The sequence below is a fragment of the Ovis aries genome, chromosome 1 (genome assembly GCF_016772045.2).
Source record: "Ovis aries strain OAR_USU_Benz2616 breed Rambouillet chromosome 1, ARS-UI_Ramb_v3.0, whole genome shotgun sequence".
NCBI lineage: Eukaryota > Metazoa > Chordata > Mammalia > Artiodactyla > Bovidae > Ovis > Ovis aries.
In genome coordinates, this window is record NC_056054.1 from 17128494 (window position 1) to 17154403 (window position 25910).

At 43.4% G+C, this 25910-nt stretch overlaps 1 protein-coding gene across 12 annotated transcripts in view; it reads left to right on the forward strand.

Moving 5' to 3' along the window:
- The window catches only part of CCDC30 (coiled-coil domain containing 30), a 136970-nt gene that overhangs the window by 105125 nt on the left and 5935 nt on the right, over nt 1-25910 (forward strand). For all 12 annotated transcript variants that reach the window (XM_027968539.3, XM_042246638.2, XM_060398442.1 and 9 more), the window contains 4 exons: nt 1992-2154; nt 8922-9034; nt 19730-19871; nt 24730-24866. In XM_027968539.3, the coding sequence (XP_027824340.1) occupies nt 1992-2154; nt 8922-9034; nt 19730-19871; nt 24730-24866 (555 nt within the window). The remainder of the gene's footprint in view (nt 1-1991; nt 2155-8921; nt 9035-19729; nt 19872-24729; nt 24867-25910) is intronic.

The window sequence follows — 25910 nt, forward strand, 5'->3', positions numbered from 1 at the left end:
CAACAAAGGTCCATCTAGTTAAGGCTATGGTGTTTCCAGTGGTCATGTATGGATGTGAGAGTTGGACTGTGAAGAAAGCTGAGCGCTGAAGAACTGACACTTTTGAAGTGTAGTGTTGGAGAAGACTCTTGAGAGTCCCTTGGACTGCAAGGAGATCCAACCAGTCCATTCTAAAGGAGATCAGCCCTGGGTGTTCTTTGGAAGGACTGATGCTGAAGCTGAAACTCCAGGACTTTGGCCACCTCATGAGATGAGTTGACTCAAAAGACTCTGATGCTGGGAGGGATTGGAGGCAGGAGGAAAAGGGGACAACAGAGAATGAGATGGCTGGATGGCATCACCGACTCGATGGACGTGAGTGTGAGTGAACTCGGGATTTGGTGATGGACAGGGAGGCCTGGTGTGCTGCAATTCATGGGGTCGCAAAGAGTCGGACATTGACCAAGTGACTGAACTGAACTGAAGTGAATATTAAATAGTTGTATAGCATTTTGTTACACAGCTATATCATAGTTTGTATAAAATATTTTTAGACTGTTTGCGGATATAAAATAGTTTGTAATTGATATCCCGACCATGGGCCTTCCCTGGTGGCTCAGCAGTAAAGGATCCACCTGCCAGTGCAGGAGGCGTGAGTTAGATCCCTGAGCCAGGAAGGTCTCATGGAGAAATGGCAGCCCGCTCCAGTCTTGCCTGGGAAATTCCGCTGACAGAGGAGCCTGGTGGGCTACAGTCCGCAGGATCACAAAGAGTCAGACATGTCTCAGTGCCACCGCCATCCTGACAGATAAGACTGTGCAACTATAACGAAGTATGAGAAGGGTTATGCTAAGGGAGATTTAGTATGCTTAGGTAACACATAGCAGGGACACCTAATTTGGTCCAGGAAGCTCGAGAAAGCCTTCCTCAAAGAAAGCTATGTAAGTTGAAAGTAAAGTAGTTGTTATGGAAAGCTAAGTGGAACATATCAGGTAAAGGAAGACCTGGAAAAGGAGGCTAGGGACAAGGTTGGAGTTGCAGGGGATTAATCAATGTGGAGGATGACTTGTCTTGGGAAGTGAAAATTTTTCATTTTGCCTGGAACAAAATGTTTTGGGGTAGAGGAAGTGGCAAGAAAATGGAGCTAGAAAGGTAAATTAGCTCACAAGTCATATTAAAGAATTTGGGGGAATTCCCTGGTGGTCCAATGGCTGGAACTCCACGCCTTCACTGCCAAGGACCCAGGTTCAATCCCTGGTTGGAGAACTAAGATCCCACAAGTCCAAAAATGAATTTGGACTTTTTCTGAAGAGTAAAGGAGAATGTTACAGCAGTGTTAACTCATGTGCCTTAGTATCAAGTGTTTGTAACTGACAGCCCCTTATTAAAGCAAGGAGATTGAAGGGATTCAACTCATAAAGCAGTGTGGACAAGCACAAGGGCTATAGAATTCAGAATCAGAGCCCTACCTCCATCTCACTGTAGCTGTGCAACCTGGAGCAAGTTAATTAAGCCTGTCAGTGCCACAGCTTCCTCTGTGGTGGTGGTGGTGTTCAGTCACTAAGTTGTGTCCTACTCTTTGTGACCCCATGGACTGCAGCATACCAGGCCTCCCTGTCGTTCACTATCTTCTGGAGTTTGCCCAAGTTCACATGCACTGAGTTGGTGATGCTATCCAACCTTCTCATCCTGTGCCACCCTCTTCTCCTTTTTGCCTTCAGTCTTTCCTAGCATCAGGATCTTTTCCAATGAGTTGGTTGTTGGCGAGTTCCCGTCCTCTGTGAAATAAGGACAATTATTTCTTCTTAGGGTAGTTTTCGGAAAAGAGGAAACTAAGAAAAGCTTCCATCACAAAGGAGATTTCTTTGATGTTTGCCCATTTTGGACCGCTACTTTATCTCACTGAACAAAAGAATTCCCCTGTGCCCACTCTAACAATTTTAGGTCAAAGAGTTTCTTTTGCAAAGCTTTGCAATTCACTGTGTGATTTAATATACATTAATTGCCTTAAGGAAACTCCTCGATCAGAATATGAATGAGCTACAGAAGCAAGTGAAAATCTTACAGGAAAAAGAGAGTCTATTGGAAATGACCAGTTCTCAGCAACAAATCAAACTTCAGCAACAAAAGGCCCAACTTAAAGAACTGGAAAATGAAAAAAGAAAATCTGATGAGGTAAGAAGACAAATAGGTATGCTTCTTAATTTTCCTGTTCCCTTAGACCTAATTAATAGTTAATAAGAGCTAATAATTCTTAAATGCCTAGCACTTTACCCATTAAGTTTACTTAGGATTCAGACAGGGAAGCAGAATCTACTCTAGATATTTCAAGCAAGAAAGAATTTAACACAGGGAATAACATGCTTACGAACTGTTGGAAGGGAGAGGTAGGGGTGAGTAGGTCAGCAAGAACTGTTGCTAGCTTTCAATAAATCCAGAAGTTCGGAAACCACAGGGAAACCAACCCTTGTAGGAGATTAGCAGGAACGCTCCCAAAGCTCTTTCAAAAGTTTCCCTCTTTCATCTACCTGATAGTGTTACCAGAAACTGGATTTAGCTCTTGGTGTCAAGCCAAGAGACACAGCCAAGTCAATAGATGAGGAGAAGAAAGGATTTATTTGCAGCAAGTGAAAACCCCGGGATCTTTCCCAAAGCAGTGTCTCCTCAAACAGCAAAATTGGGGAAGTTTTAAGCTAAGGATGCATGCATATTTATGAAGAAGCTTGAGCAAAGGAGAATTCAGCATCGAACTGGGGCAAAGGTCCAGAGTCCAGGCTGTAGTTGATAGAAGTCATGAGGGTCAACATCACCCTTCTGTCCTCCACCTAAGTGGGGGCCTTAGTTCCTGCCGGACTCAAAGACATGTATCAGATTGCTATGTATTTCCCTTGAGGAGGAACTAGGGCTAATTTTATCACTGAACCATTGTTTCTTGACTGCTTTTGCTTTTTCTTGCACTTCTTCACTTCCCTTAAAATCATGAACTACTGAGACCTGTTCGGGGACAAGCATTGTGGCCAGGTTTAGATCACAAAATGGGTTAAGCCAAAAATGTCTTCTCTTATGTCAAGAAATCATGCCTGGTTCTTTCTCTGGAGACTCCCTACCCTGTCTGCTTACAGTCGCACAAGAGGAGCGTGGTGGCTCTTCCTGCGCTTTCCCCCGTGCTTTCCAAGCTGTGTGCATGTGCCTCTGATTTGCAGAAACAGAACTGGAACTCTGCGGTCAACGGAGTTTGGGAAATGTGATTTTCAGACTTCCAATCTTGCAGCACAGGGGAGAGCTTAGAAAAGTAAGGGTCCTGGTGAGCAATGTCACAATCTACTTTGTATAAGCAGCTTCCGTCCAAACCCTTTTACCTATATTCAGCCTTATAAACTACAAGAAGAATAGTATGCTTCCACTGAGTAGAATGCACTGTCACTCATACAAATGAAGATGAAACAGCGCAACTCAGATTGGGGCTTGAACCCGTTGTCTTAATCGAGATCACACACGTGTTCTCAGGACTTAATGAAGCTCAGGTTCTTCTGTCTTGTCTCAGAAAGAATTCAGTGAGAGACAAAGTGATAAGTAAGAAGTAGATTTATTTAGAGAGATACACATTCCATAGGTAGATTGTGGTCCGACTCAAAAGGCCAGAGTGGCTCTGAAAGAAACACACTCCACAGGCAGAGTATGGACCATCGCAAAAGGCAAGAAGTCCAGAAATATGGCATAGTTAGTTTTTATAGACTGAGTAATTTCATAGGCTAATGATGGGAAGATTAGTCCAACTATTTTGGAGAAGGGCAGAATTGGGCCGTATGCCTTTTTGGCCTTTTATGATTGGCCTTGGAACTGTCTGGCACCTGTGGGTGTATCACTTACCTAATTACAGTGAGCATATAATGAGGCTGGAAGGAAGTGAGCATATAATAAGGTCTGCTGCTGCTGCTGCTGCTAAGTCGCTTCAGTTGTGTCCGACTCTGTGCGACCCCACAGACAGCAGGGGAAATTAAATCTTCTGCCATCTTGACCCTAATAGTTTCAACCAGTTTTTGTCATATCTTCAACAGTTATATCATTCTTTTAAAGGTTGTGCCCTACTTCCTATTTCATTGATACACTTAACTTCTGAAAGTCCCAACAGTATCAGTGGTTATTTATGGTTAATGTAATTGCTACTTCTTCAGTCTCAATCCACATGGATATACTAACTTTAAAAACTTAATTATAAATTAACTACCAATAATACAATAAATTAACTACCAATAAACATGTTTGGGGATATAGGTTTGAAAAGCCATTCCCATTCCAGCTCTTGGTTTCTTTCCCATATTCTGGCTCTGAGAGAGACCACAGCATGCATCAATCACTGGTTGAAAGTTTAGACATCATCTTATAGGACAACAGGGAACCTCAAAAGATGTTGTCACCTGGTCGGCATCATACCTACATCTTCCATAGGCCTTTCCACTGTTTTGCAGTTTTTTTTTTTTTCTTGGATAGTAGAATATATGATGAGAGCAATGACTGAGACTTTGTTTCACTTCTCTTACTTTAAAATGATTTTCTTGTTTGGGAATTATGTTGAGTAGTAGTATATCATGACAGGAAATAAAGAATTTGGAAAGCCCACAGATGGTAGTCCTGGCAAAAACACTGTGGACAGAGAAAGAAAATTCTTGTCTAAAATCAGTGTCTCTTTCACTGAGGACAAATTGTTGTTCTCTCCGTGGTGGAAGAGGTCCAGTATAATAAACTTACTATCCAGTGACTGTCGCCACCCCCCGCCCAACACACACACAGTGGATGGTCCCATATCAATAGCTCAACATTGATCTTTGCTTTTGGCAAATTGAGTAGATTAGCCTTGGTGACCCCTTGTCCACTTTGTACATGAGCCCAAATGAGTGAGCACATAAAGGACAGAAAAAGAGGCTAATGACATCTACAGAATGTACTGGTTTTTTTTTCCACTCGATTATTGAGGGCCGCCTCTTCTGTAGAAGCCCTCTGCTGTGGAAAAGCACACAAGGCGCGTATATGTTCACACTCTAGGTTCGTGCTGTCTAATATTGTGTCAGCTAGCCACTGTGGCTCTCTAAATTTAAATTAAAAATTTAGTTCCTGAGACATACTAGGCACGTTTCGTGTGCCCAGTCGCTGCAGGCAACTAGTGACCACCCTGCTGGAGAGTGCAGGCATGGGACACTTCCACCGGCAGGACACATTTCATCAATCTTCCAATATTAGTCTTTCCAAATCCCTGATCATCTGGCCAAACTATTAGAAACTTTCTATGAGTTAGCATCGATCCATGCCTCTGGACGTCTCTCTTTCCAGGCAAAGTGAACACAAACTTTACCCACTGAGATTTCCCTTCCCACTGGTCTGAAGGACCACCCCTCAGTTGGGGCTATCATGTCGCAGCAGCCCTATTTCAAGTGGTTGCCATGTTTTGTACAGAATCATAAGTACATCAGGTCCAAATTACTCTTTCTCGGCTAACCGGTAATACATGACTCCCCGTGAGGCCATAGGTTTGGGCTGAGAGAGGTGGTGATACCATAGAAGCAACTCTCACTTGCTCATGCAGCTTGCTCAGCATTTTCCATAGCAGTTCTGTTTGAGGACGGAGTACTGCTGCCCATGCCCAGCTCAGTGCTCAGTGGGTAAGAGAACACCTCGTTTCAGGAAGGGCAGCTCAGGTTACTCGACCCTTTCTTTCTTGTGGCCAACCATGAGAGGTGATTGAGAGGAGAGATGACTCTCCTCCCAAATCCTAAGATTAAAGCTTTCCAGAGGCTCTGTGTTGTTTCCTCATCTACCACAGAAACTTGGGGCAAATTTGGGTCTGCTGGGTCTTAACGCCCAAATGGCAGAGCAGGCTGCACCACAGCCGGGCACAGCACAGCTCTTTGTCTTGCTTTGGGCACCACTAAAGCCAGACAGCCTTGATGGTGCTTGATAAATGAGCTGAAGGAACAAAGGTGGTATAAGCTGATTCTAGACTCAGAAGAGGCTTTCTAAGAACTTGGCCTCCTCTATCATCAGTGGCCCTCATGCCTCAGGTTGGAAAGCCAGCAAGGAGAATCTGCTCTTCCATATTGTCTAGGCTGACTGCACACTCAAGAACTGGGAAATTCACAAACTGACTGCTAAGTCACTTCAGTCGTGTCCGACTCTGTGCAATCCCATAGACGGCAGCCCACCAGGCTCCCCCGTCCCTGGGGTTCTCCAGGCAAGGACACTGGAGTGGGTTGCCATTTCCTTCTCCAATGCATGAAAGTGAAAAGTGAAAGTGAAGTCGCTCAGTCATGTCCGACCCTCAGCGACCCCATGGACTGCAGCCCTCCAGGCTCCTCCGTCCATGGGATTTTCCAGGCAAGAGTACTGGAGTGGGTTGTCATTGCCTTCTCCGAACTGGGGAGCTTCACAAACCCACTAGACCCATCGTGAAACCTATACTGAGCCAGTGAGTCTTTGCAGACACACTCTGAGACACTCTGTGTTTTCAAACTCCCATTTTCCACCTTAATTCCTCAAGTCCCCACTCTGAATTCTGAACCTCAGTTGCATTTGGGGTTCCATGGTGCTAGTGCTGACTCAGAACCACTGGACTGCATGTAATTCCCCCCGAATCTACATAATCCCCTTTCTCCAGTGCCTGGTCACCTGGGTAAAAGGCCACAGATCTCTTTGGGAAAGGCTTGGGAGAAGCTCACATGCTTGTGGCAGTGCCACACACCAGGTTCTCCCTGAAGAAAACCTGGCTAAAGGGCCCTGGGTCTGAACCGGCTCAGGTCTGAGGACTGAGTAAGAGGCCATTACTCTCTGCTGTTGTCATTCAAATTGGACCTCTGTTCCCCAGACCCAGGTGCATTTATTTATTTAAAAATACAACTCAAGTAAAACTTTAATAGGCTGCTCATCTATCTTAGTTCTGTAATCACTGTGACCAGTTAAGTACAACCAATGATTGCTACGAGTCTAGCCATTTGGTTTTATCTCTGGCCCTATTGTCTCATAGCAGTACTAATGCCCACCTTGTATCGGGGATTAAGCATTGTGCTTGACTTTTGACACTCTGCAGTAGCATCACCCCCCATCATAAAATCAGGGCTCAATTCCAATGTCGGCATCTCCCACCGTCATCCTCACAGGAGAGTGTTATGGAGCATTTCAAGGAATCTGGTGCTCACCAGTGTATTCGGCAAAGCCTTTGTGAAGGGCCCTCAGCCTGAGCTGAAGATTGGAGACTGATCACCTCCTCTTGGCAGAGAACTCAAATTCTGGTTTCCGGTAGGGCTGAGTTCCAGTCCTCCCTTCTCTGGAGGCCTAGGGAAAAGTCCCATAATGCCTGGGTATCTGTAGGTGGCAGGAGACGTCTGTAAGGCCACCCCTTTTGCCCCCCTTTCCTACCTCCTCCCCCTTCTTCTTTCAACCTGGCTTCTTTTCCTCCCTTGAAATCTTTGTTGTTAGTACTTGGATCTGAAGTTCTGTATCTCTATAGGAGGTTTTCTGAGAGACTGTATTCTTGTATTTAAGGGCTTCCCTGGTGGTGCAGAGGTTAAAGCGTCTGCCTGCAATGTGGGAGAACCTGGATTCAATCCCTGGGTTGAAAAGATCCCCTGGAGAAGGAAATGGCAACCCACTCCAGTATTCTTGCCTGGAGAATCCCGTGGACGGAGGAACTTGGTGGGCTACAGTACACGGGTCACAAAGAGTCGGACACGACTGAGCGACTTCACTTTCACTTTTGTGAAAGGAATGTCTTCTGAGTCATGTGAGGGTCATGATGAGTTGGGTGAGCAGGTCACCTATGATAAATCTACTCCAAACTTCCTATCTACTTAAGACTGTGGATTCTTTCCTCTCTCTTAGTATGGCGTTTGAATATCATTTAACCCTGGTCAGTGTAGAGTCCAACTTTCAGTCCACCAACCAAGCAAACTATTAAAGTCACTTTAGATGTTTAAATTAACACATTAAACCCTGAATCTCTGTACGTGTATCCATCAGGTCAGTAAATTCAGCCTATTCAACATTCTATTCCTTTCTCCCTAGTATAAACACCCTTGGAATACAGTCCTATGTATATTCCTCAGGTTTCTGCCAATTTAACATCATAAAATCTTTCTATTCTTTCAGTATGTCAGTCCTCCTAGGTCAGTGACTATACTCAACTCCTTTTCCCCAGCATGTGCTGGGATCTGACTCTCCCTGTAGGATTCGAGGCAAAGACAAGCAGTAGTGGTGGTATAGGGGCGGCTCTTAAGAACAACGGGCATCACTGCACAGGTAGATGCCCCAGGTGGAGGCAGCAGCGTCCTGGAGACACGGTCCTTAGTCTCCTGAGACAGTAGGACTGCTTATGCTGATAAGAGGGGCTCAGGAGGGTTTTGAGGCCAGGGTGCTCAAGGTTATTGGGATTCTGTCAGATGTTCTTGTTCCCAGTTCTCAGATTTCCATGTTTTCCAAATAAAACACTACTTTTCATATAAGAGATCTAGCAAGGCTATGAGGTCAGCTTGTGCTTGCAGTTCTGCAACCTACTTGATGAAATTTGGATTTGGATTTTGGATATATTGACCTGCTGCCTACATGAAGGAAGTGCCCTGGGTTTCTGAGTATGCCTTGTTCCAGTAAGCAAACCCTGAGTTGGCCATTTTCTCCTCGAGGGCTCCTTAACGTGGTCAGATGTAGCTAACCACCCCACACATCTTAGAGTTGTCAGACTTTTCATATAGGCTTACACCACTGTCGGAAGGACTGAGGAATCACAAGTCAGGAAAAGGAGCTACTAGCTTTCAGAAATTCTGGAGGTGCAAAAATCACAGGAAGCTACTATGGTTTCTGTAGGCCTCTTTTAGAAGAAAGGCTTTGCCCGTCTACATTCTCTCAAACATCACACCTTTCTTCACCTGTGTATTCTCATTTTTTAAAATGTTTTTCAGCATCTCAAGAGCAACCAGGAATTGTCAAAGAAGCTGTCTGTGTTGCAGCAGGAAAAGGAAGCTCTATGTGAACAAAATGAGCACCTTTTGAAACAGTTTGATCTCCATGTGAGGTAAACAAAAATAAGTTCCCCTTAGAAGAGGACTGTGTAGAGTAAAGCTCTTTCTTAGAGAGCCAGCTCCCGAGCTCAGCAGGGGATGCTCACCGAGGTGACTTCAAGAACACCAACACCATTGTCCTTCCTTCCCAGAAGTTCTACCTACCGGGCTTTTTCTAGGGAGGTGTGGGGCCTTATTTCTTCTCAAGAGAGGGAGGGGGAAAGTGAAAGTGAAGTCACTCAGTCGTGTCCGACTCTTTGCATCCCCATGGACTGTAGCCTATCAGGCTCCTCCATCAGTGGGATTTTCCAGGCAAGAGCTGGAGTGGATTGCCATTTCCTTCTCCAGGGTATCTTCCCAACCCAGGAATCTAACCCGGGTCTCCACATTGCAGGCAGACGCTTTACTGTCTGAGCCACCAGGGAAGCAGGGAATTGCTATTTATTGAGCTCTAGTAGTATCTAACATCTTGCTCTTCCCCAAATACATCCCTCTGACTTGCCTTCAGGCATTTTTCCCTCACATGCTGTCCTGTCTGAACCATGCTCTCCCCATTTCAACTCTTCCTTCTCAGACAAGCCTTCCTTGACACCTTCAGCTTGGGCTGGATGAGGTGCTCACTCTTCATGTCCCTATAGCCTTCTGTAGGTGACTGTCTCTGATTCTTTAAGAACTCACCATGTTGTTCTGAAATAATGTGATTGACACCTATCTTCCTCACCAGACTATAGGTTTTAAAGGACATGGGCCACAGCCTTATTCATCTTTTTATCCACAGTCCCTGGTGTATAGAAGGTGCTCAAGAAAAATTTGTGTTCCCAGACTTCCTGCTCTTTCTTCCATTCCCTGGTCATCATCCCACCAGATTCCTCCCACTCTCCTCCTCTCTGAAGTGTAGCATGGTAGCTCAGAGTATGGACTCTGGAGCCATATTACCTGGGTACAATTCCTGGTTCTATTAGGAACTAGCTGTGTGACCTTGGACAAGTTAAGTAACCTCTCTGTGCCTGAGATAGCTCATCTTTAAAATGGGCAAAATAGCCATTCCTTTCACATAAAGTTGTTGGGAGAATTAAATGATGAATAAATACATGTAATAGAACAGTGTCTAGCACAAAGCTATTACTCAATTCATTCACTCAGTCATGTCCGACTCTTTGCGACCCCATGAACCACAGCACACCAGGCCTCCCTGTCCATCACCAACTCCCAAAGTCCACCCAAACCCATGTCCATCGAGTCGATGATGCCATCCAACCATCTCATCCTCTGTCATCCCTTTCTCCTCCTGCCCTCAATCTTTCCCAGCATCAGGGTCTTTTCCAATGAGTCAGCTCTTCTCATCAGGTGGCCAAAGTACTGGAGTTTTAGCTTCAACGTCAGTCCTTCCAATGAACACCCAGGACTGATCTCCTTTAGAATGGACTGGTTGGATCTCTTTGTAGTCCAATGGACTCTCAAGAGTCTTCTCCAACACCACAGTTCAAATGCATCAATTCTTCGGCGCTCAGCTTTCTTCATAGTCCAGCTCTCACATCCATACATGACCACAGGAAAAACCATAGCCTTGACTAGATGGACCTTTGTTGGCAAAGTAATGTCTCTGCTTTTTAACATGCTGTCTAGGTTAGTCATAACTTTCCTTCCAAGGGGGTAAACGTCTTTTAATTTCATGGCTGGAATCACCATCTGCAGTGATTTTGGATCCCAGGAAAATAAAGTCAGCCACTGTTTTCCACTGTTTCATCTATCTGCTATGAAGTGATGGGACCAGATGCCATGATCTTCGTTTTCTGAATGTTGAGCTTTAAGCCAACTTTTTCACTCTCCTCTTTCACTTTCATCAAGAGGCTTTTTAGTTCCTCTTCACTTTCTGCCATAAGGGTGGTGTCATCTGCATATCTGAGGTGATTGATATTTCTCCCGGCAATATTGATTCCAGCTTGTGCTTCTTCCAGTCCAGCGTTTCTCATGATGTACTCTGCATAGAAGTTAAATAAGCAGGGTGACAATATACAGCCTTGACATACTCCTTTTCCTCTTTGGAACCAGTCTGTTGTTCCATGTCCAGTTCTAACTGTTGCTTCCTGACCTGCATACAGGTCTCTCAAGAGGCAGGTCAGGTGGTCTGGTATTCCCATCTCTTTCAGAATTTTCCACAGTTTATTTTCACAGTCCACTGTGTGGACTGTGATCCACACAGTCAAAGGCTTTGGCATAGTCAATAAAGCAGAAATAGATGCTTTTCTGAAACTCTTTTGCCTTTTCGATGATCCAGCAGATGTTGGCAATTTGATCTCTGGTTCCGCTGCCTTTTCTAAACCAGCCTGAACATCTGGAAGTTCACGGTTCACGTACTGCTGTTGTTATATCTTCTTATTTTTAGTTTTCCTGCTTCTAGCTCTGCACCCCTCATCTCTACTGTTTCTTTAAGTTGAAGCTTCTTATTCTCTTATGTTCTCACTTCCTATGTTGATGGTAGTAATAGTGATTTGAAAACCACTGTCTGCTGTATAGTGGAAAATTCTTCAGTCATTGATATTCAGTATCTTGCTTTGATTATCATATCACTGAGAAATATAGAAACATGGAAAGGAACATGTGTGGCTCAGCTCGTATTAAAATGACAAATCTAAGACTAGAATGCAGCCCTCTACTAACCTGTACAGCGCTCTTCCCACTTCGTATCTGCCGTTAGAGGGAGGGGAGGGCATCCACAGAGCCCATGGTGTCTCACAGCAGTGGGTCCAGAAAAGCCAGGCAGGAGCTCCAGGCCCTCCCTCTGTCAGGACCAAGATGCACCTTCCCGTCTTGGAAGTGCACTCACCACCTCAGAGCCAGGGATCCCAAAATGGATTCTCAGTGGAGATGTTTCACGTTCTGCTGATCGTGTAAGCATATTCGTGCTCTTTAACCAGCCTCGGGAGCACAGCCTTCTTGGGGTCTCAGTCAGATCAGATATAAATCATTAATCTCATTATTGTCAATAAATAATGCTGATAGTTGTTTGCAAACTGCCTTGAAACTCCAGACCTGTGATTGCAAAGCAACACTGGCTTAATTGGTATATTTCGCTCCTGGACCACTGGTCAGTGCCAAGCAAGAACTTTCACAAAACAGTTCAGGCCTGATCGTAGGTCTGCTGGATTCAACCCTTTAACATAGCCCCAATTTAGTTAAGAATTACCCACTGATCCTGTGATTGATATATTTTATGCAAAATAACTTAAAACCACTTTTGTACATATATTTTTCATTAAAAAAATTTTTTTTATAAATTCCTCAGTGTGGAATTACTAATACAAAAGCTGGAGCTATGGATCTCAAAAGGTATTATCAAACATTCAGAAGCATCCTACCAAAATTTTCCGCCATTATTGTGTGAGAGTAGAAATTTCACTACATCTGAATTTGCATTGGGTGCTACTTTTGTGGGAGGACGGCTCTGATGAAATTTTTCCCAATGCTCTTTCTTTTAACTGAGGTATAATTTACATATACACAGATTTTTAAATGTACAATTTGATGAGTTTTGACAAATGTGTATGCCCACTAAGCACAACCCCAATCAAGATACAGGACCTGTATCCGTGGATACATTTCCTTTATCCGTGACAGTTTGTTCCTTTTCACAGCCAGTCTGTATCTCCTGCTCCCTCACCTCCTCCCAGGAATCTGCTCTTCTGATTTCTGTTTCTACTAGAATGGAATTATATTACATGTGATCTTTTGTGCCTGACTTCTTTTGCTCAGCTTATTCCATTAATTTTTATTATGGAATAATTCCATTCCATTGTTTTTAATGATCAGTTATATTCATAAATTACTTGTTATTTTATTTTGAATTTCTCTGATGGCTAGTGAGTCTGAATAGTGTTCCATATTATTAGTCCATAGCCTTTAGAACAGTGAATCCTAACCCTAGCTGCACATATGTGGGCTGCAACATAGATTAATTAAATCAGAATCTGTGAGGATAGGGCTTAGGGATCAGTATTTTTCTAAAATCATCCCCATGTGATTCTGATGGGCACCTGGGGAAACTACAGCTGTAAGAAAGAAAATGGAAGGAATTGTCAAAACTCTAGGTTCATTGTTTTTTTTTTTTTCATTCCCCTGATACTACTCCTGACCTTTACAAACAATGCTTAATTTTTTTTCCCATATTTTCCCAGCTACTCTTCCAGAAGAACAAATTCCCTGCCATTTTGAAGTAAAAATGAAGGAAAGACCACCTGGTTTTACTTAAACATAAGCCAAAGTTGTCCTGATGTTAGAACATGAGTATTGCGCTGTCTTATCGTGCATGCAGTTAACCAAGCCAACCATAAACTCAGAAAATGCACATGTTCTTTGGCAAGTTGGTTAGCAGAACTTCTGACCAAACTGATAGGTGTGCCAAATAGCCAGCTAGCTATTTGGGAAGGTTCTAAGCTCTCATCAGCCTCGCTGCATCCATGTACTTTTCATACCATGTAGTACTACTGGAAGAAGCCTGAATATCTAGCAATAGGAGCCAGTTAGGTCAAGTATTCTGACAGAATGTGGTCCACTGGAGAAGGGAACGGCAAACCACTTCAGTAATCTTGCTGTGAGAACCCCATGAACAGTATGAAAAGGCAAATGATAGGATACTGAAAGAGGAACTCCTCAGGTTGGTAGGTGCCCAATACGCTACTGGAGATCAGTGGAGAAATAACTCCAGAAAGAATGAAGGGATGGAGCCAAAGAAAAAACAATACCCAGTTGTGGATGTGACTGGTGATAGAAGCAAGGTCCGATGCTGTAAAGAGCAATATTGCATAGGAACCTGGAATGTCAGGTCTATGAATCAAGGCAAATTGGAAGTGGTCAAACAGGAGATGGCAAGAGTGAACATCGACATTCTAGGAATCAGCAAACTAAAATGGACTGGAATGGGTGAATTTAACTCAGATGACCATTATATCTACTACTGCAGGCAGGAATCCCTCAGAAGAAATGGAGTAGCCATCATGGTCAACAAAAGAGTCCGAAATGTAGTACTTGGATGCGATCTCAAAAACAACAGAATGATCTCTGTTCTTTTCCAAGGCAAACCATTCAATATCACAGTTATCCAAGTCTATGCCCCAACCAGTAACGCTGAAAAAGCTGAAGTTAAACGGTTCTATGAAGGCCTACGAGACCTTTTAGAACTAACACCCAAAAGAGATGTCCTTTTCATTATAGGGGACTGGAATGCAAAAGTAGGAAGTCAAGAAACACCTGGAGTAACAGGCAAATTTGGCCTTGGAATATGGAATGAAGCAGGGCAAAGGCTAATAGAGTTTTGCCAAGAGAATGCACTGGTCATAGCAAACACCCTCTTCCAACAACACAAGAGAAGACTCTACACATGGACATCACCAGATGGTCAACACCCAAATCAGATTGATTATATTCCTTGCAGCCAAAGATGGAGAAGCTCTATACAGTCAGCAAAAACAAGACTGAGAGCTGACTGTGGCTCAGATCATGAACTCCTTATTACCAAATTCAGACTTAAATTGAAGAAAATAGGGAAAACTGCTAGACCATTCAGGTATGACCTAAATCAAATCCCTTATGATTATACAGTGGAAGTGAGAAATAGATTTAAGGGCCTAGATCTGATAGATAGAGTGCCTGATGAACTATGGACTAAGGTTCGTGACATTGTACAAGAGACAGGGATCAAGACCATCTCCATGGAAAAGAAATGCAAAAAAGCAAAATGGCTGTCTGGGGAGGCCTTACAAATAGCTGTGAAAAGAACAGAAGTGAAAAGCCAAGGAGAAAAGGAAAGATATAAGCATCTGAGTGCAGAGTTCCAAAGAATAGCAAGAAGAGATAAGAAAGCCTTCCTCAGCAATCAATGCAAAGAAATAGAGGAAAACAACAGAATGGGAAAGACTAGAGATCTCTTCAAGAAAATTGGAGATACCAAGGGAACATTTCATACAAAGATGGGCTCGACAAAGCACAGAAATGGTATGGACCTAACAGAAGCAGAAGATATTAAGAAGAGGTGGCAAGAATACACAGAAGAACTGTACAAAAAAAATCTTCATGACCCAGATAATCATGATGGTGTGATCACTCACCTAGAGCCACACATCCTGGAATGTGAAGTCAAGTGGGCTTTAGAAAGCATCACTACAAACAAAGCTAGTGGAGGTGATGGAATTCCAGTTGAGCTATTTCAAATCCTGAAAGATGATGCTGTGAAAGGGCTGCACTCAATATGCCAGCAAATTTGGAAAACTCAGCAGTGGCCACAGGACTGGAAAAGGTCAGTTTTCATTCCAATCCCAAAGAAAGGCAATGGCAAAGAATGCTCAAACTACCGCACAGTTGCACACCCCCTAGTAAAGTGATGCTCAAAATTCTCCAAGCCAGGCTTCAGCAATACGAGAACCGTGAACTTCCAAATGTTCAAGCTGGTTTTAAAAAAGACAGAGGAACCAGAGATCAAATTGCCAACATCCGCTGGATCATTGGAAAAGCAAGAGAGTTCCAGAAAAACATCTATTTCTGCTTTATTGACTATGCCAAAGCCTTTAACTGTGTGGATCACAATCAACTGTGGAAAATTCTGAAAGAGATGGGAATACCAGACCACCTAGCCTGCCTCTTGAGAAACCTGTATGCAAGTCAGGAAGCAACAGTTAGAACTGGACATGGAACAACAGACTGGTTCCAAATAGGAAAAGGAGTACGTCAAGGCTGTATATTGTCACCCTGATTATTTAACTTCTATGCAGAGTACATCATGAGAAATGCTGGGCTGAAAGAAGCACAAGCTGGAATCAATATTGCCGGGAGAAATATCAATAACCTCAGATATGCAGATGACACCACCCTTATGGCTGAAAGTGAAGAGGAACTAAAAGGCCTCTTGATGAAAGTGAAAGAGGAGAGTGAAAAAGTTGGCTCAAAGCTCAACATTCAGAAAAAGATCATGGCATCTGGCCCATCACTTCATGGGACATAGATGGGGAAACAGTGGAAACAGTGTCAGACTTTATTTTGGGGGGCTCCAAAATCACTGCAGATGGTGACTGCAGCCATGAAATTAAAAGATGCTTACTCCTTGGAACAAAAGTTATGACCATCCTAGATAGCATATTGAAAAGCAGAAACATTACTTTGCCAACAAAGGTCCATCTAGTCAAGGCTATGGTTTTCCAATGGTCATGTATAGATGCGAGAGTTGGACTGTGAAAGAAGCTGAGCGCTGAAGAATTGATGCTTTTGAACTGTAGTGTTGGAGAAGATTCTTGAGAGTCCCTTGGACTGCAAGGAGATCCAACCAGTCCATTCCATAGGAGATCAGCCCTGAGTGTTCTTTGGAAGGAATGATGCTAAAGCTGAAACTCCAGTACTTTGGCCACCTCATGTGGAGAGTTGACTCATTGGAAAAGACTGATGCTAGGAGGGATTGGGGGCATGAGGAGAAAGGGACGACAGAGGATGAGATGGCGGGATGGCATCACCAACTCGATGGACGTGAGTTTGAGTGAAATCTGGGAGACAGTGATGGGCAGGGAGGCCTGGCGTGCTGCGATTCGTGGGGTCGCAAAGAGTCGTACATGACTGAGAGACTGAACTGAACTGAACTGAGGTCAAGTATTGTACATTCTCTTGATGGAATATTACACAGCTGTAAAAGATGGTGGCCATGAAGATTAGAAGCCATATGGGAAAATGCTTGTGATACAATAAATGAAAAGAGCATAAAATAATTTTAACATAGTGTTTAAACAGAAGATACTTATAAAAAGAGTAGAAGAAAATACAACAATATCATAAAATAGATCATATGGGAGTTGATTTTTTCCCAAATTTTCTATAATTTATCATTTTAAAAATAAATAAAATTTTTAATAGTCCAAATGGCAGAATAAGAGAGACAGCAGCTGTCTGTCATGGAAGCTGCAGATGTGGGTTTTAATAGCCCAGGGCAGAATGTGTAAAAGAAATTCTAGAAATCCATGTTGCATTTCAAATGATGTGAAAACATCAGAGGAACTGTGAACAGCTGGGAAACCCGGAGACCAACAGGTGTACCATTAGTGTTTAAACCTCTAAAGCTATGGACTAGGGGATGCTGAAACCCAGTGATATCTTTTGAGAAACTCTTCCCAGAATAAGGGAAAATGAGAACATTTGTGAGATGAAAATATCTTCCTGTAAAGAACCCAAGTCAATCCACAACAGTATATACATCCTATTATATAGTGGGTGCTACAAGCGCCACAGAACTGAACAAGCCTAAGGCAGTTTTATAAACCTCAGTATCTAGAGTAACTCTATTGAGTTGCTATAGCTGAGACATTGAGAACATCTTTAGAAAGGGAGGGGGTTTCTCTCTTACCTAAAGTGCAGGGAGCTCAATGTTTCCAGTCTAGACTCCTTTCTTGTTGTCACTCCAGCATCTTTAGCACTTATCCACATCGTCCAAGGCAGTTCATTATTATATCCACATTTTATCCAACAAGAAGGGAGAAAGTGGGGAAGGCAAGGGCATTCTGTTTTCCTTTAAGGCACATTACTTCCACTCCAGCTACTGGCCGGAACTTACTGACATGGCCTCATCTATCTGCCTCATCTAACTACAAAAAAACTACATTTTCTTGTAGTTCATGTTTGAGCAACCAAGTGCCAAGCTAAAACCAGGGAGTCTATAATGATAGAAGGAGAAGGGATACTTGGGACCTTCCCCACAGTCAGTCACTGCCGCCCAAGCTGACAAGCTGGTGACAAGAGCCAGTGTGTATGTCTCTGACCTACAGGAATTCAGACTTCTCTGCTTGGCATCTGGCCAACAGCTGAATTAATCTTCTAAGGGAAAAATATGCAAAATGATTCTTTCATTTACAATCAACAGTTAGGAGAGAGAGGGGCACTATTTTGGAAAATGGAAGAGTCTTACAAAACACACTTAGTGGTAAGATAATAACTTAATCAGAGCAGAAGACTCTCTTGGAGTCGCTAGACTAAATTACCATCTAAATAAGTCTCCTTTGCTCTTCCCCTGACATCCGGCTCCTAATTCTCAAAAGAAGTGTTGTTCGCTCAGTTGTGTCCGACTCTTTGCAATCCCATGGACTGTAGCCCGCCAGGCTCCTCTGTCCATGGAATTCCCCAAGCAAGAATACTGGAGTGGGTAGCCATTCCCTTCTCCAGGGGATCTTCCCAGCCCAGGGTTTGAACCTGGGTCTCCAACATTGCAAGCAGATTTTTTTTTTTACCATCTGAGCCACCAGGGAATCCCTTATAATAGGTTATTAAGATGTAATTCACATACTGTACAATTCACTCATTGAAAGTGTACAGTTCAGAGGCTTTTAGTTATAATCCGTCACTGCAATCAATTTTAGAACATTTAATTACCTAAAGAAATCCTTTGGGCATGCCCTCCATTCCTGGTTTCCCTCCTTACTCCCAGCCCCAGGCAACCAGTAATGTACTTTCTTTCACTCTGTATTTGTCCCTTCTGGACATTTCATATGAATGGAATTGTACATTATGTGGTCCTTTGTGACTGGCTGCATTCACCTAGCATAGTGCCTTCAAAGTTTGTTCATGCTGTAGCATGGATCTGTACTTCATTCCTTTTTATAGCTATATAATGTTCCATTATACAGATACTCCATATTGCATTTATTTATCAGTTAATGGAAATGTAGGTTGTTTTCACCTTTTGACTGTTACGAATAGTGCTACTATGAACATTCATGTACAAGTTTTTGTGTGGGTGTACGTTTTCATTTCTCCTAGTTATATACCTAGGAATGGAATTGCTAGGTCATGTGGTTCTCTATGTTTAACCATTTGAGAAACTGCTAGGCTTTTTCCATTTGACAGTCCAACCAGCAGTATATGAGTATTCCAATTTCTCCACATCCTTGCCAGTCCTTTTAAAAATACATGTATGTATTTATGTATTTGGCTGTACCAGGTCTTGGTTGCATCGTGCGGGGTCTTAGATCTTTGTTGCAGTGTGCAGACTCTTGGTTGCATGTGGTATGTGGGAGCTAGTTCCCTGACCAGGGACCCAACCTGGAGCCCCTACACAGCAGACCACTGGGCCACCGGGGAAGTCCTGCCAGTACTTCATTACCTTTTATTTTTTGTTTTAGCCATTCTCCTGTGTGAAGAGGTACCTCACTGTATTTTTATTTGCATTTTCTTTATACTAATAATGTTGAACATCTTTTTATGTATTTATTGGTGGTAAGTTAAATTTATGTCAGAATCAGAATAAAAGTCTTGAGCAGAGATCTAGGCAGAACTGGCATTTAGAAGTCTAAACTCAAGAGTGAAAGCAAACCCAATTATCTGGAAACTCGACAAGCCAGAGTGGTTTCTATCGCTGTTCAAGGGTATAGCCCAGAACCAGAGAATTTTAAAGTAATGACTAGCTCAGTGGCATAGGATTCAGAATTTTCAGATGTCAGGGATCAGAAGTCAAGGAGTTTCCTGTGTTGGGGAAGACTGAATCTGGTGTCATGGGGGAGGTTCTACTTGGTCCATTTCCCCCACTTGGGTGAGAAGTCCTATTGATGTGAGGCAGGACAAATCTTCATCTCTGGGACCCACCCTGACAAAGCAAGAAGAGGAACCCCAAGAAAGGTGCTAATCGAGGAGGCAAAGTAAATTCTCACTGTGCTCAGGTGCGCCTATATTTATATTTACTTTTGTAGAAACTATCATCAGAAACATCAGTACTACAAAGTCAAGCTGCACGCAGTCAAGGATCGTTTAGTTGATGAAGTAGAACTCCGAGATGAGAAAATCAAACAACTTGAAAATGAGGTTGGAGCCCTGCGGCAGCAAATAGAAAAGGTGAGGGGGAAGGTGGAGCGCTCACTGGTCCTGCTGGTGTTGGGCATCTGGAGGAAGCCCACTTAATTGTTAATGTGTTTGTGGCCTCTTCATAGCCCAGGTTTCTATTTCTTTTCTTTGCACGCTTTTTCAGTTTGAGTAATTGTTTAAGCCCTGCCCAAAATTATGTAAGACTCATAATGATGCTAGGTCAAACTGGACACTGAAAATACTCTGCACTGCTGCTTAGGGCTAGCATCTTGCCTTCAAATGAAAGTGCCTTTTCTTTATATATATATGCTGCTGCTAAGTCGCTTCAGTCGTGTCCAACTCTGTGCAACCCCATAGACGGCAGCCCACCAGGCTCCCCCATCCCTGGGATTCTCCAGGCAAGAATACTGGAGAGGGTTGCCATTTCCTTCTCCAACACATGAAAGTGAAAAGTGAAAGTGAAGTCGCTCAGTCGTGTCTGACTCTTAGCGACCCCATGGACTGCAGCCCACCAGGCTCCTCCATCCATGGGATTTTCCAGGCAAGAGTACTGGAGTGGGATGCCATTGCCATATTTTTTTTTTAATTAAAAAATTTTAAAATTTATTTTTAATGGGAGGATAATTGCTTTTGCAATATTGTGTTGGTTTCTGCCATACATCAACGTGAATCAGTCATAGGTGTATATATATGCTCCCTCTCTGTTGAACCTCCTCCCACCTCCCACTTGATCCCACCCCTCTAGGTTGTCACAGAGCACTGGTTGAGTTCCCTGCATCATCCGGGAAACTCCCACTGGTTATCTGTTTTAGATACGGTAGTGTGTATATTAATCGCCCTCTAGCTGAGACTTGCAAAGCAGCCTCCACAGCTCATTCCTGCTTTGTGCAGCCCTCATTTTGCCTCACATTTCTGTCCATTTTAAATGGCAATGAAAACAGGTGACCCCTATTCTTCTATCTGACTAGCACCTTCAGGCTGTTTTCTAAATCTCTCTGGTTTCTTTGTCTTGTCGCCCCTGTGACTTTCTGGTGTTGGCAGAAAGTAAATGGAACAGATGAATGGGACCCAGTGCAGAATGGCCTTGAGAGCAATAAGCTACATCGATTCAAAAGGGAGAGCAACTGATTTGGCCAGAAATGTTTCCCTTCTAGAGATCCCTAACCTATTTCAGAATTTTGAAAACATTGTCCTCAGTCCTAAATTACTCCTTTCGACACCCACCAAATTTTTATCATATCACCACTATGTGCCAAGGATACCAAAACAATTGATGTAAATTCAGTCATTCCATGGGCTATTATAGGACTCCACAAGAAGAATCCCTTGAGACTGTAATAAAACGTGAGGATTATAAGAGATGGCTCACCAATGTGTTTTTAAGTTTGTTTGTTTTTTTTTTTTTAAATCCTCCTGTTACTTTAAATTGTAGTGAGAATGGAAAACAAGTTAGATTTTGCAGTACCCTCCTATTTTGGCACTAACTCACCAAACTTCTGAAGACTCAGATCCAGGTTAGGAAGGCAACGGAGAAAGTATAACAGAAGAAAGTAGCAGCTCTTGTTCACGGGCCCACCGGAAATACCACCAGCCTATTCTGCACTACCCATTCTTCCTGGTGGTGCCTGCCTTCCACTTCCAAGCTTACATGGCAAAACTAGCCTCCTGCTTTCAGCAGGCGTGTTTCCTGACTGTACTGTGTTGAAGAGTATACCCCCCAAATTCATGGCCACCCAGAACTCAAGAATGTGACCTAATTTGGAAGTTTGCAGGTATAAACAGTCAAGATGAGGTCATACTAGATTAGCGTGAACCCCAAATCCAGTATGACTAGTATCATTATACGAAGAGGAAAAGACGTACACAGGGGAGAAAGGCCATGTGATGATGGGGCACAGATTGGGGCAATGACGCCACAAGCCAAGGAGCCCCGAGGATCGGCAGCATTCGTCACTTAGGAAGGAGACTTAGGACAGGCTCTTCCCTCAGTGCCCCCAGAGCCAACCCTGTCAACAACTTAATTTTAGACTTGTAGGAATTAAAACAACAAATTCCTGTTGTTTTAAGCTGCCCAGTTTGTGGTAATCTGTTACAGCAGCCCTGGGGAACCAGAACATCTACCCAAAGAGTCACAGGTCTCCATGAAATTTACTGGAGGCTGCGAGTAACCAGAGGCGAGGAAAGAGTGGTTGGGGTTGGCCTTGGACGGGCTTGGATGCAAAGGCTAGCCCTGCTACTTAATAGTTCTGTGCCCTTCCCCGAGTCCCTTTGCATCCTTTTCTTGTGCAAATGTGAATCAATCCCCACCTCAAAAGGCTTCTGTGAGGATTAAAATACAAAATGCCTAAAGTGGGACCTCCTGGCACATACAAATCTTCATTGATGATGCTTTCTTCTTCGTGTAAAGTCTCTTGGTGGTGGTGGCTTAGTTGCTAAGTCATGTCCAGCCTTTGTGACCCCATGGACTATAGCCCATCAGTCCTCTGTCCATGGAATTTTTTCCCGGAAAGAATGCTGGAGTGGGTTGCCATTCCCTTCTCCAGGGGATCTTCCCAGCCCAGGAATCAAACCCCGGACTCCTGCATTGCATGCAGATTCTTTACTGACTGAGGTATGATAAAATCTCTTAGAAGCATGTTAATCAGTAGATGTACCGCAGAGGTGCTAAACCTAGAGCTCTCGATTTCACTTATTTTAGGGCCTGTGAACCAGAGCCCCACGCATACAAATCCTGGACTCACTCTCTAAGCACAAAATCTCCAGAAAATAATGCCCCTTTGGGGGGGGCTTCATTCCTTCAGCCTTCTCTTATTCAGTGAGCCAGGTGAGAGCTCTGACTGTGACCACCCAAACCAGGTTTCCACAAATATTTTACCCTATTATTACAGCAGGTGTCCTGATTCCAAAAAATACAGTATTTCCGATGGACAGGGTGTCAGTAGCCGGCCCCACTCCATTTCCTTTCTAATCCAGTTATAATTGCAGAGATTATTGTTTGTTGGGTGGCTGCCTCTACTCTCAATCCTTACCATAAATGTATTTAAACAGTAACAGGTGAGACTGTTGTTAGACACTGAAGGGTCCTGGATGAAGGACTTTAAAATATGGAAGAGCTCCAAAACATGCTGTAATCTCCTTCCTTACAATTCCTTAATAATAGACTAATAGATGGACAGCCTTCCCTCTCCCTCCCTCCCTTCTTTCCTCTCTCTTTTGTTCCTTCCCCTCTATTTTGACTTATAATTGATATAATATTATGTTTACACCATTGTTACATTATTTATACAGCATAATGATTCAATATTTGTATATATGTCCACCACAATACGGAGAAGGCAATGGCACCCCACTCCAGTACTCTTGCCTGGAAAATCCCATGGACGAAGGAGCCTGGTAGGCTGCAGTCCATGGGGTCGCTAAGGGTCGGCACGACTGAGCGACTTCACTTTCACTTTTCACTTTAATGCACTGGGGAAGGAAATGGCAACCTACTCCAGTGTTCTTGCCTGGAGAATCCCAGGGATGGCAGAGCCTGGTGGGCTGCCATCCATGGGGTCGCTCAGAGTCAGACACGACTGAAGCGACTTAGCAGCAGCAGCAGCCACCACAATAAGTCTAATTAACAGCCATCACCACCCATAGTTACAAATGTTTTTTCTTGCGATGAGAACTTTTAAGATCTCCTGTCTTAGCAACCTTGTCATATGTAATACAGTATTACTAGCTATAGTCACACGCTGTATGTTACATCCTTATAGCTTATTAATAACTGGAAGTCTATACCCTTGACTACCTTCCCCCATTTTGCGCCCCCCTCCACCTCTTGTTGTTCAGTGGCTCAGTCATGTCTGATTCTTTGCCACCCCATGGACTTCACTTCTGGCAGCCAACAATCCAATCTGTTCTCTATATCCGAGTCTGGTTTTTTGTTGTTGTTTGAGTTTTTTTAGATACCACATATGTGGACAGTCTTTTCTGAATGATCTGTATTATTAAGAGTACCTTATTAAAAGAAAGAAAGTTGCCCCTCCTAACAGTGTGATTCACCCAACTACCAGAGCTCCTTACTCTCCTCCCACTCGCATTCATGCCCATCCCACGAAGGAAGGTGGGAGCAAACACAAATAGGAGAAGGCACTTACCTATTACCACTAACAGGTCCTTGGTGAAGGGAGAAGGGCAGTTCTACATTTGTGAGCTTCTAAACTCCTCACCGTCTGTGATATTTACTAATATCTGCAGACTCAATGTAAGGATGTTAGTGTTTTTTCACAAAATATAATCCTGTATTGTTTTAGCTATAACTTCACTGGCTATTGCTTTCAGGGAAGATGCTGGTAGAAAATGAAACATGTCAAGCTAGAAATCATTTCCACATCATCACTGCAAGAGTACTCTCAATACCTGGCTGACATGCCAAGCAACTGAAACCCTGACGCTGGTTTTCAAGTGAGGTGGCTAGATCCCGTCTTCCTTCACCTTAAAAAGACTGTAACTACAAAGCAGATGGAAATGTGTTATATGGAAATCTTTCTCGATATGGAGCTTCAGAGAATTTTGTTGTATTTGTTAGTGACTTGATACCTATAGAATTAGAATACAGATGAGAGCATTTGGACCTTATTGGAAGTTGAGTGTTCAGACATTAAAAAATATTAACCCAAAAGAATGAATAAATGTCAAAACAAACACATAGCATAAAATAACCAAGATAAATAGAGGAATGATCTAGCTGGCAATGTCAGCAAACTGGTAAAGACAGACTAAGAAGACAGGAGAAAAAGATGTTTGCAAGACAATTTGCTGTTGAGCTTAAAAACAGGCTGATGCTCTTATATGGGTAATTCTTTCTCCTGCTGGGGTAATCATGAGGACTTATTATCCCTAGGAGAAGGCATTCCAGCACCAGATCGCCACCCAAAATGACACCCTGCTCCTAGAAAAAAGGAAACTTCTGGAGCAGGTCACAGAACAAGAATTATTAATTGACAGCAACAAATGGAGAATGTCTTCTGTCCAAAACAGGTAGGTGCCTGCCCCAGTGGCCTGTGAGCTCCACAAAGAGGATATTTCTCCCTCCACAAACATGTCATTCCAGAGGTGGTCCTTTGAGTTTGCAGACTTGTCCCATAACTGTTTCTCTGCCATTCGGCTGTTTGTAGCAGTTCATACAAGTGGCAGAGGTTGTGAAATTAAAGAGAAAAGTATCAGGGAGAAGGTGAGCTGGGCATTCAGCAGGCTCTTTCACAGCAGGATTGCCTCCCAGGGACCCAGCTGTGTTCATCCTGGTCCATTCCGCTGTACGTGTGCTGACACTCACGTTTATGTTTTGGCATCTATGGAATCAAGGTAGACTGAGAGAGAATAAGGCTGGCATCTCAGCTCTATGACTTTCTGGTTTTATCTTTTTACATAAGTTACTTTCCCCATTCTGAGCCTCAGTTTCCTTACCTGCAAAATAGGCTTCGTAACAGGATCTATTTCATGGGCTCATTGGGAGGATTAAAGAAGCTAAAACATGAAAAGTTTTCAGTGTTTACTGTATAGAAGGGCTTCCCAGGCGGCACTAGTGGTAAAGAACTCATCTGCCAATGTAGGAGATATAAGAGATGCTGGTTCGATCCCTGGCTTGGGAAGATCCCCTGGAGGAGGGCATGACAACCCACTCCAGTATTCTTGTCTGGAGAATCCCATGGACAGAGAAGCCTGGAGGGGTATGGTCCATAGGACTGCAAAGAGTTGCACATGACTGAAGCGACTTAGCGTGCATGTGCTGTATAGATAGTTCGCAGTGCCTACATACACGGTAAGTACTTGGTAAAATGGCTGCTGCTGCTACTATTGTTTCTACTACTGAAACAAAAACATAGGGTGACTGAGATCAGAACCAGATGCAGGCTGTGTGGCTACAATGTTAGAAGGCGTGCAGAGTCCCACCCCTAAATGGGATCACATCATTTCTTAGGTTTCTCAAGGGCTGGAACTCTGCCTTTCGTATTCTTGCATAGAGTGTGTCTCTATTCTCTACTTAATGACTGTGTATAAGCCAGAAGCTTACTCATTTTCACT